The following is a 12,278-nucleotide window of genomic DNA, read 5'->3' as shown; positions in this document are numbered from 1 at the left end:
TAACCGGTGATGGTTTTGCAATACTATAAAGCCTGTGTTGGTTTTACAATGCTAACAAAAGAAGCTGTGGGAATCAATATACAGGAGAAATAATTATTAACTAGCATAGAAAGTTCTGAAACTGGCACCAGATATTTTAAAGTGCATCCTCCATGATCCAAAGAAGTCTGAGAGCCTCTCAGGAGTTCACAAAATCAAAATTATTTGCCAGATATTGAAAATATATCAAAGCAGTAACTTCCAATATATCATTGTCTTTTCAATCTACTGCTTTCATTACTGGTTGTAAACTGCTTTGGGATTTTTTACAATAAAAAGCAGCATATAAATCTTAAATAAAATGGTGAAATCTGTCATGACAAATCACAAGTACAATCACTGTGCATTATTTCTTGGTATACTTTTTCTTCCCTTCCCTTCTCATTTTCCACACATAATTTCTAGTTTCTAGTTCTCCAACACATAGATTTGTTTCCCTGTTCTGGATAATGGATCACACACATTAGTGACACTATAAAAATAACAATTACTACAATTGCTTACATTTAGCAAATAAACCTAACTGCAAGGGCAGCATCGGAATTTCTCTCACCTATTTTAAAACTCTTCAAAACCCCGAAGGTCTTGCACACATTGGCTCTCTCAATGCTGCAGATCCATGGATAAATTGCCGGCTCTATAAATCCGTATTCCTATACCCAAAATCGCCATTCACCCTTCGCTTTCCTGAAGTTCACACTGAACTTAATTGTCAGGGTCTAACACTTGGACTTTCACACAGTGAAAATCGATCGCCGTCGGTCCACAGAAAAGCTTTTCCTCCATGCCTTGAACTACATGGAGAAAGAGCCACAGGCGCTTAATGTTTATTAAGCCAACTGTGCTTGCAGAAATTAAGTTATGCACCGTAACTGCGGGCGGGCGCAGCACACGCATTGCTAAAGTCGTCGTAGGTAAAGACGCAGAAAGAGAATCGGACGGGCAGGCAGATCCCACCCCACCATCACCCCTTCTACTCCCTTCGATTACCCACCCAGGCAAGCCCACAGTCTTCTCCAGACTTCGGAAAAGTGTCTGAATGCTACCCAAAAGGACGCCGCCCAGGTCGAACAAAACTACTAGCGGCCGCTTCCCCGACATGACTCTCCGAGGCCGCAGACCAGACGCTCAGAAGCAGCAGGTTACAGTACAGTACCGTACAGTACTCTCGCTTAAGAAAAAACAAAAAGACAAATCATAACACAAGCCACGCCCTCCCGCAAGCCACACCTCCCCGCTGTGTAGGAACTCATTGGGTCACGCCCCCCATCGACTGACAGCATCTCCTTCAAACTAGAGGTGAGTGTGACCCTACCGGGTCCTAGCGCCTACCCTCAATTCAAAAAAACCCCAAAACATCTATGGGGTGGGGGGAGGGAAGACTCACCAAAGGCCCTCCCAGCTATTTCCTACTCTGGGTGAATTGGGTGCCTATAAGTAACGCGTGAAACAAAAGTTGCTGCTTATCGGGACAGCTCCCAATCAGTGGTGCTTTGTCTCTGGACTGGAGATTCCATAAGTATTGATTGATTCATGGGGTTGGCCATGAATTTTCTGCTCAGTGGCAAATATCCACATTTCAGTAAAGAGTCTCAACAGTAAAGAGTCTCAACCTAACTTTTTTTCCTTAGACAGTAGTATGGCAAAGGTTCATTCTCTAATACGTACTCTGTTTTATTATTCTGTATGTTAAGAGGTTGTTTTTTATAATCCTCCTTATGGAAGGTTAAATGTATTATTCATTTTTCTACATTCTAGGGGATAGAGCAGGCCTTAGTCTTCTTCTCTGTGATGGCCTTTTGAGGAGTGCTATATCCCTCAATCCAATCTTTTCAAATGTTCCTAGTTTCTACAGACTCCATAGAACCTGATTATTCTTCTCCCTCTTTTCTGAACCTGTTCAACCTGATTAGAAAACTCTGAATTTTATTCATGGTGCAGTATTGAACACAATGCTCACTGAGACCTGGCTACCGCATTGTCAATTGAAGCTAATTTCCCCTGAGATTTTGCATCTGTATTTCTGTTGACCTAAGAATAAACTGTATTTGCTCATTTTGCAGCCATACCATGCGGCTCACTCACAATCATTTTGTTGCCAAATACTCATCCAAGATCTGTTTCACAAGGATTATTATCAGGCTAGGTAACCATGGCCTTATATTTCTGGACTTGATTTCTTAAGTGAAGAACTTTGCATTTGTCTTAGTAAAGTCTGATTCTGTGACTTTCAGTCCATTTTTCTAACCTGTCAACAAAATTTTTATTTTTATTTTTATTAGTAATATGTAGTATTAGCTGTCCAACCTTTTTGTCATTTGCAATTTCCCTCCACTTTCTATTCCAAGGCACTAATAAAAATATTAAAGACTCCAAGAACCAGGAATGGCAGCCTATTCAGTATTGCTCATGTTTGTTAGGGAAACACTGATAAATATCCATTTAAATGATATGTCATTCCATTCATACCAAGCTAGATACAATATCATGAATTATTCTGACAAATGCTTTGCCAAAAACATATAGTGTAAACTATGTCTGTGGCATTCCTACCATCTACTGAAGTAGTTTACTCACTTTTTTTTAAAGAACATGATAAGCTTAATATGGCAATATTTTTAAAAAATCCAGTCTGATTTCTAGATAATTACCTAATTATTTTTAATGGTTAAAATTGTGATCTACTCTAGAATCTTCCCAGGTACAAATTTGAGATTTACTGGTGTTTAATTCCATCAGTACCACTATATTCATTCACTTGGATTTCTAAATAGATTTTACATATATCGCAAAGATTCCTTTATTTCTTTTTTAATTTTTCCCTTTGAACAAATTATGTCAATGATTATATTGCAGTCATCAGAAATCCCTCACCAGGTTTCCACTATATTTACTGAATCATATTTTCCTTCCTGTATAAAGAGTTCAGGCTCACAGTTTTTCCATATTCTTACCATTAGTGTTTAGACATAAAGGTCTTGAAGCCAATGTTATTTCTGAATTTTCATTAAATGGTCTAGTAGGCTGCACTGAAGCAATTCTTCCTGCAGAGGAAGTCTTTTTCTGGAATGCTTCTTTTAAGATTTTGTCTCCATCCTTCATAAAATTCAGATCAACCTTGTCATGCTTTGTCTGAACACATGGAACTGGAGTCTCTGAGGTGAAACCCACCTTGTGCTTACAGTCCATCTTTTAGATGACTCAGACTCATGACCCATAAGCTTTCTTCTGATGACACCAGTTGTTTACCTGAAGTATACTTCTTAACCCATACAATGATCTCTTATTCAATGGTGTGTTCTCCTTTTCTTCACATGAAGACTCACAGTCTGTTTTCTTTGGGTGGGGGCAAGGGGAATTGTGTGTGTGTGTGTGTGTGTGAAGGCCACAAGGATGTTTTTGGTTTCTAGCAGCTCAGAATAACTTTTATGTCTTTTGCTTCAGATATCTTTTTTGCATGTTTTTCCTTACAAATATAATTGTTTTTTCTTTCAGCATTTATTGTAATGCCTTCTTTGTTTGATCTGATGAATCTTTAAGTCCTCTTTTAAACTGATATGCAACCATTTGTTGTTTCAGTATTTTGCCTTTTTCTATAAGTATCCTAAGGTAGAGGTAAAGATTCCCCTTACACATACGTGCTAGTCATTTCCGGCTCTAGGGGGCGGTACTCATCTCCATTACAAAGCCAAAGAGCCACCACCGTCTGAAGACGTCTCCATGGTCATGTGGCTGGCATGACTAATTGCCGAAGACTCATGGAATGCTGTTACCTTCCCACTGAAATGGTCTCTATTTTTCTACTTGCATGTTTACATGCTTTTGAACTGCTAGGTTGGCAGAAGCTGGGATGAGTAATGGGAGCTCACTCCGTTATGCGGCACTAGGGATTCGAACCACTGAATTGCGAACTTTTCTGATTGACAAGCTCAGCATCTTAGGCACTGAGCTACTGTGTCCCTATAAGTACCCTACAAGTTTGCAGTTGCCAAAAATGTATGACAGGCTATCCTCCGTCCAACAGTGTCTGTAAGAGGGATCAAAATGGGCAAGATGGCAGATGCAATATTATGATCTGAGCCCTGCCCCTTTTCTATATGTGTCAACCTTACACGAATGGACAAAAGGAGCAACTCCTGCAGATCTCATTGTTTTCTGCTTGAAAACAAACATTAAGAATAAAAGTCAACAATCCCGCAATCCTGTCTATCCATCTTCTCTTCTGTTTCTTAAGGCACTACCAATAGACATGCTTTTGTTTCTACTTATTCCCTTTTTAAGCATTTACGTCTGCCAAAAGCATACCGTCAACTCAGCAGGAAAAATTATTAGGGATTTGTCTGTCAATCTTTCCTGCTGAACTTTTCGGCTAAGGTTCTGTTACATTTCTCTGGAAACCGGCTGCCTTATTTTCTTGCTCTGCATCATCTGCTTACTCAGCAGCAAGCAGTCAGTTATCCACAATGGAGAATCAGTAATTATCACAATTCATTTCTTGTTTGTTTGCATTTATTTCTACCCATCCATTGGGTTTGGCTGGTGCTACTCTTGCTACTACCAACTAAAATGTGTGGATTAGTGGGTCCCAGGACAAAGGCTTTTTCTATCACAATGCCCATCCTTTGGAATATCATGCCACTTGAGATTAATATAGCTCTGACCATGCAGGCTACTTGCAAGGCTCTAAAACCTTGGTTTTATGTTATGGCCTGGGTCCCCAAGTATGTGATAGTAGCCATCTCTTGGCTTGGTTGACAATTATTATTTAATTATTATGTAAGTCACCCAGAGTCACTTATGTGAGATACATGGCTGTATAAATAACAGAATACCCAAATAATTATCTTGCACCCTGTTACTGTTACAGCTACATATAGAACTTTTCTGGACAGTTTTTTGTTTTCCTTGCCTATACCTACTCTTGAACTCCATTGACAAATGATAATTTCTGACAGTTACTTGCTCAGTGATAGACTTCTTGTTCTTCATGGTGTTGTCTAATGATATTTCATAGCCAACGGTTATCACTATATCTTCTTTTTTTGTACATAGAGATTTATTGGTTTCAGTGAATCATACAAATGGTGTCAGTGAATCGTACTGACCGGATGTCAATGCCACCATAGCATTATTTGGATATGGAATGTAAACAGATGCTTCAAATAGAAAGAGTCTTAACTGTGTCATTTAAAATTAAATATCAGACAATGTAATCAAGAAAAAAATTCTGCCTTTAGGCATGGTAACAAAAATGTGTGAATTTAGGTTTATCTTGTGGGCTGTCTTACCAGACTTCATGAACTGCTTATGTTTTATGTGAACAAGTCTCTCGCAGCAAATCTTGTTCTATAAATCTTTATGACAACTTTCTTCACATCTTTAAATAATTTTATTACCTGTTTTCCAGTTGCCCCTATCTAAACTAAAAATAAAAAATATACTTTAATTTTCCATCCACAGGGTAGAGAAATCTTAACTATCCTTTTCTTTACAAGTTTAAAGTATTTTTTTTAAATAACTGATATTATACTCAATAGTTGTATGCACGTTGCAGGGTTTTCCATAGTTAAGTAAGGTATATGGAATTAACTGGGTTCATGCCACACACTAAGATAGAACCTGCCCATTCCCATTTTACCCTATGTGAACCCAATCAAATGTTTTAGAGGCAGAGCACAGGCTATGTTTATTATGCTTATAAGTTAAATATTTAGTTGGGGTTTTTTTAGAGGATAGTAGGTTGTGTGAACTCAACCACTTGTGGATTTTCAATATACTGTTAAATACAACATAGTTTAGCCCGTAACTGGAACACAGCCTTTGAAAACAAAAGTCCCAGGTCCTGGCCTGCCTTTTTTAGCTATCAATCTGGGAAAGCCTTCTGTGCCTTAGAGTGTCATTACCTATCCAAGTAGAACCAAGCAAAGCATATAGGGTTTACTCAAACACATTTTTAAAAAAGCAGTAACACAGTTTCATAAGTAATCGGTCACTTTTTTCACATAACTATTTCCCCCTTCAATTTTCCTACAGCTGGATGCTTGGGCAACAAGTTGGATAGTTGGTTATCCCAACCTATTGGTCTCTAGTTCACAAAGAAAAATGCCATGAGACCTGTTGGAAAGGTGGAAATGAAGAGACTGTTTCTTCTGATCGTATGTCTGAATGTTGTTTTTTGTCTTTGAACGAGAAATCATTTATGGTTGGACATTATGCTATATTATGTTGGCCATTAATTGTTTATGTCCATTAGGAGCCTCTGTGGCACAGTGGTTAGAGTGTAGTATTGCAAGCTACTTCTGCAGCCAGCTGCCTACAATTTGGCAGTTCAAAACCCACCAGGCTCAAAGTTGACTCATCCTTCCATCCTTCTGAGGTGGGTAAAATGAGGACTCAAATTATTGAGAGCAATATGCTGACTCTGTGAACCACTTAGAGAGGGCTGTAAAGCACTGTAAAGTGGTATATAAGTCTAAGTTCTATTGCTATTAGCATTCTGCTGAAAAAAGACAAAGGAACTCCATTAAACTGCAACCTCACAAATTTGAAGGTGCAGTTTCAAGTCTTAGAATATGTGCTAGGGATACGTGCTTCTTCTCTTGGGTGTATGTTAATGGAATTATTGTGTAATAAGTAGGTCCAAATGATTTTAGCAATTTACATAACAGGATTTCTAGGAGGTGGCTTGTGGGCAGAAGATCCAAACATTCCTTTGAAAGTACATGAAGTTTATAAACTGTCTTTGGAAAACAGCTGTGTTGAAATATAGGCCAGAAGCTGCACTGAAGCTTGTTGAAATTTTGTCATGGTGATCTAGGAACTTTAATTTTAGTTTTATTTATGCAGACAACATAATCTCTGGAGAGAAGGGGAACATAATCTCTGGAGAGAAGGGGAATATTATTAAGCACATGTAGAATGATCATATTAAATGTGTTTGTATTAAAATAAATCAGATCAGTTTTTTGTCCTATGAAGATCTGCTTCTTTGCCCAGGGTGACTCTAATACACCATTCAAAGGCTAAGCAGGAAATCTCTAGTGTAGGAATTTTGCAGGCTTCATAAGAATAGATTATCTTCCATCTATTGATGCAGTTCTAATAACCATGGCTGATTCATATGACATCTACTTTAGCTCAGAACTTTTAGTGGGGTTTGTGTGTGTGTGTGTGTGTGTGTGTGTGTGTACATTGAATGTTGAAACTGTGGTTCTTGCCTGCAGAAAATTCCAACAATAGTTTGCATTACATGGAAACATTAGATGGATAATTGTTTGGGTCTTCTAAAATAAAATGCCAATCAGGTTTCTGGTTCTTAAACTAAAGACGTTTTCTAACTTAAAGCAAGATTTCTTTTCATCCTTATCTATGCTAGAGTTTTAGTCCTTAAATTATACTTTAGCCTTAGACACATATCCTATTCCAATTCAATATATATTGGAAAGAAAGAAATCCTCCATACTTCGATATTTTCATTATTGATATGAGTGAAGGGTAGAAATCAGATCACACACAATTAGATGGGACAGCTAATAATTTAGAATACATAAATAAAAATTAAGGCAGTCTTGGTATGCTGGAGAAATGAGCTGAAATTAGCAAAATAAAATTTAACAGACGCTAGTGCAAAGTTCTTCACTTAAGGAGGAAAATGCACAGATATATGATAGTTGTGTGTGTATCATGAGCCCACACACTCATATGGTTTGGGAGGAATGTAAAGAGTTAATTAAAGGGCAATGAAAGCAGAAAGTGCAGACAGTATTACAAGGTAGTAGAAATTGCATAATAATAGTGTCTTTCTGGATCTCACTATCTCTTTCTCATAGCTGCTGAAGGCAAAAATTCTTACAGTACAAAAATAAGGTCACAAAAATAGCAATCTTAAAATCAGAAACCATGTCAAACAATTCATGCTAGAAAAAAACAGTAAATAAAACTCATTTGGGTGAGAGAGTCTTGATGAATTAGCACAACTTTAGAATTTTGTTAAAAACTAGCCCTAAATGGGTTTGAGTAGAGTCAGACAGACACAATCCCAGAAGTATAAGTAGTACAGTACTGGCCTTTTCTGATATTAGCCAGTTTAGATGATCCCAGGATAGCCATCCTAGCTAGGGATGTTGAGGACATGGTCCAATCATCCATCAAGCACTCAGATAGGAAAGGCTGGAATTCTGCCAAGACCCCCACAATTCAATGTATTTTTAAGACACCTAGGACTTGGGTTCAAGAATTCTATAGTCCATAACAGTGTTTCCCAACCATGGCCTCCTGAAGATGTGTGAACTTCAACTCTCAGCTTTGCTGGCTGGGGAATTCTAGGAGTTGAAGTCCATGGATTTTCAAGCAGCCAGTGTTGAAAAACACTGGTCTACAACATGGAAAAAACAATGGCTACTGGACTACAAAACTATGACTTTTATATGGCATTAGAGAATTTAAACTTCCTGTATATATTTGCTGCTACCTAGCAAACATCTTGAGCTTTCCAGTCTAGACCTACAGCTCAGAAAAAGATTAATTTCACTGAACAGATACATGGGAAGCATGTTCATATTGAAATCTATTCTTAGAATCAGGAGTTCACAGTAGATTTCCCAGTCATATTGAAAGCCAAGTATTTTCAATGTACAACATAAGCAGCAATTATATGTTGCCAACATCAGCCCCTTTGGCATTATGCTGGAGAGAGCTGGGGGGTGGAAAAAGCAAATATGAACTTTTGGTTCGTGACTGAAAGCTGCTATTAGCTGATTACCTCCATGGCTTCCAAGTTAACTGATCAAACCACTGACCCTGGAAATAATGTAGTCTGAGCCAAACTAGACCAAACTGCCAAATTGCACTGCTTTGGAAGAATGAACAATTAAGACTCCACATATTTTGGCTGCAGTATATGTACTGATTAAGACATGGACAGCCTCTCTTTAGGCAGGCCAGCAAAAAGCAGTTCTTTTGGAAATAAAAGGTAAGCTAAAGAATACATAATTCCATTATTATGGGGACAAAGTGAGGAATTGGTAATGGATGGTAGTGGGAATACTGAACTTCTTAGCTCCTATTTTGTGTCCGACTTCTCTCAGAAAGGCAATGGAGCCCTAGCTGGTTTGGGTTATGCCGTTATCCAAGGGTATTGGAGTGGAGGATAAACAAGGAAAGGGTAAGAGAGGACAATTTCTTCTATCTCTCCATCACTGGAGGTTTTTAAGAAGATACAGAGCAGCTATTTGTCCGGAATGATATAGGGCAATATCTTCAAACTTGGAAAGTTTAAAAATTGTGGACTTCAATTCTCAGAATTCCTGAGCTAACATGATTGGAGGAGGAATTCTGGGAGTTGAAGTCCACAAGTCTTAAAGGTGTCAAGTTTGAAGACCCCTGGTATAGGATCTCCTGCTTGAGCAGAGGGTTGGACTACAAGACCTACAAGATCCCCTCCAACTTTGTTATTCTGTGTTGTAAAGTGAAGGTTTTGATCTGGTTGAGCCATGCTTACATTCTTAACCAGGTGTAAGGCATCCAGAAAGTATCCATGATATCAATCACTCCAAGACATTATCTCTCCAATTGATTTATTAGAAACAGATCTGGCATGTCAAAAGCAATTTCCCAAGTGAAAGTTTTTTCACATGTTACACAGAATCCACCGTCTCTCCTCCCTTCCCTCCTCCCACTTCTACACTTCATAAATCACGAGAACCAATTAACTGCAACTGGAAATTCTTAATATGACATACAGAAAAACCTTGAACATTTCAATTCCTCTAACTCTCTAAAAAAAAGTGGCAGCTGAATTTCAAAGCTGACAGGTGTCCCCCCCCCCCCTTGAAAACTCCTCCTCCTAAAAGAAAAGGAAAAAAAACACATTCCGGGGTTAATACATTGTCCTTAACCCCCTCTCCCCACCCCCACCCCCACGAGGACCCTTCAGTTTGTGGGGAAAATCCTCATGGAATTGGTTAACCAATTGATCAGCGCAAACATCCCAACTCTTTACCCAATGAGCATCTGACAGGGGGTATCCTTTCCATAAGACCAAATACTGCAATTGGCCACGGTGTAATCTAGAATCAAGAATTTTTTGAATCTCATAATGTGTTTCCCCATGTACTGTTAATGGTTTAGGGGGAGCAATTGGCAGTGGTCTTATCATCAATGTAGTAGCTGGTTTTAGTAAACTGCAATGGAACACCGGTTGAATTTTCCCCAATAGTTGAGCAAGACTTAATTGGACAGTGACCGGATTGATTACCTTTGAAATTGGGAACGGACCCAAGAATTTTGAACCCAGTTTCTTACTGGCAGTTTCAACCTAAGATACTTGGTCGGCAAATATACTTTGTCCCCTACTTTAAAAGGCAGTTGAAGGGATCTATGTTTATCTGCCTGTTTTTTTATAATTTTTTGCAGCTTCGGTCAAAGCTTTTTTTGTATCTTCCTATCCTTTCTTTAATGAGTTCATCCATTCTGTTAGGGACATGGATGAGGGAGGTTGTCTAGGTAACTCTGGCATTGGGACAAAGTCCATTCCAGTGTTGATTTGGAATGGAGTTAATCCCGTGCTGCTATGTACTGCATTATTGTAAGCAACCTCTGCAAAAGGTAATAACTCAGCCCAATTTTCTTGTTGATAATTTACATAGCATCTAATGTATTGTTCAATCATAGTGTAATGGTGTCATGGTGTAATGTATTGTTCAATCTCTGCTGCTCTGTTACAAGCAGGATGGAAAGCTGAGGATAACCCTTGAGATGGACCAATGGATTTCAGAAATGCCCTCCAAAATTTTGCAGTAAATTGTACCCCTCTGTCTGATATTATTCTATGAGGTATTCCATGTAGTCTATAGATACGTTTCACAAACAGCTTTGCAAGTTTTTTCACAGATAGAAGTCCTTTGCAGGCTATAAAATGGGCCTGTTTAGAGAATAAGTCAATTATAGTCCAAATGATCGTATTCCCTTCACTCTTAGGTAATTCAACAATAAAGTCCATTGCGATTTCTTCCCAAGGTTGGATTGGTTCAGCAACTTGTTGCAGGAGGCCAGGGGGGTTCCAGTTCTGTGTTTTATTGTGGCACAAATTGAGCAACTTTTTACATAGTCCTCAACATCAGGTTTCATTTTTGGCCACCAGAACTGTCTTCTCAGTAAATGTAGGGTTTTTAGGAATCCGAAGTGGGCTCCTAGTCAGGAGTCGTGGCTACACTTTAGTACCAGTAGTCTTAGGGTTGTGGGTACATAAAGCTTAGTCCCTTTCCAAGCTAGTCCATCATTCATTGTCAAGTCAGTTTAATGGTCCAGGAACCAAGGGTCAGTCAATAGGACCGTTTTCAATTCTGTAGTCAGCTTATCTTCTAGGTGTTTGGGGTTGTGGTTGGCTTGGGCTCGAGTGGTCACTTGGCCTGCCGATTGAACTTCTGAAATTAAGGCTTGTACTGTTTCCTCTCAGTGGCCGTCAAACTGAAGTTTTCTGGACAGAGCATCTGCCAGTACGTTTTTCCCTCCGGGGATATATTTAATGTTAAGTTGAATCGCTTGCAATATTGGGCCCAGCAGACTTGTTTGGGTGATAATCTCCTAGGGGTCTTTAGAGCCTCGAGATTCTTATGATCAGTCCATACCTCAAAGGTCTCTGGCACCCCTTCAAGAAAATGCCTTCAAGTCAACAAAGCCCATCATACAGCGAATGCTTCTTTCTTCCAGACCGCCCACCTTCTCTCTGTGTCTGTCAGCTTTTTAGATACATAAGCGCAAAGCATCAGTCAGCCTTGAAAGTCCTTTTGCAGCAAAACAGCTGCCACCGCTACATCACTTGCATTCATTTGGACAATAAAAGGCTTGGTCGCATCTGGGTGCTGGAGGATGGGCTCAGCTGCAAAAAGGCGCTTTAAGGCCTCAAAAGCTTTCTGACAGTCCATAGTTCAAGCCAGGGGTTGACTTGGCTTTGGTTTGGTGGGTGATGGGCCCATTTTTAACAGCTCTGTCAATGGGAGGGCAACTTCAGCAAAGGACGGAATGAATTGTCTGTAGAAGTTGGCAAACCCCAAGAAACTTTGAAGTTGTTTTCAGATTCTGAGGGGTTGCCAGTCCAGTACTGCTTTCACCTTTCTGGGGTCCATTTCAATCCCCAGGTTGGATATTCAGTAGCCTAAGTAGTCCAACGACTCTTTGTGGAATTCGCATTTTGAGAGTTTCACATATAATTTGGCGGCTAGAAGTTTTTCTAGAACTTG

The 12,278-nt window shown here is 39.2% G+C and overlaps 1 protein-coding gene across 2 annotated transcripts in view; it reads right to left on the bottom strand.

Moving 5' to 3' along the window:
• EPHX2 (epoxide hydrolase 2) overlaps positions 1-1,258 on the bottom strand; it is a 63,851-nt gene extending 62,593 nt beyond the window's left edge. The window contains exon 1 of one of the 2 annotated variants that reach the window (XM_026715943.2): positions 1,034-1,258. In XM_026715943.2, coding sequence (XP_026571728.1) covers positions 1,034-1,140 — 107 coding nt within the window. In that variant the 5' untranslated portion in view covers positions 1,141-1,258. Of the gene's footprint in view, positions 1-592; positions 935-1,033 lie in introns of those variants that run through there. The other variant, XM_087929657.1, reaches the window with a different exon arrangement.
• Positions 1,259-12,278: the final 11,020 nt, after the last annotated feature.

The sequence above is a fragment of the Pseudonaja textilis genome, chromosome 1 (genome assembly GCF_049901715.1).
Source record: "Pseudonaja textilis isolate UNSWEBS1 chromosome 1, rPseTex1.2, whole genome shotgun sequence".
Taxonomy (NCBI): Eukaryota; Metazoa; Chordata; class Lepidosauria; order Squamata; family Elapidae; genus Pseudonaja; species Pseudonaja textilis.
Note: the sequence above shows the minus strand (reverse complement) of the source record. Positions and strands in the feature narration are given on the sequence as shown.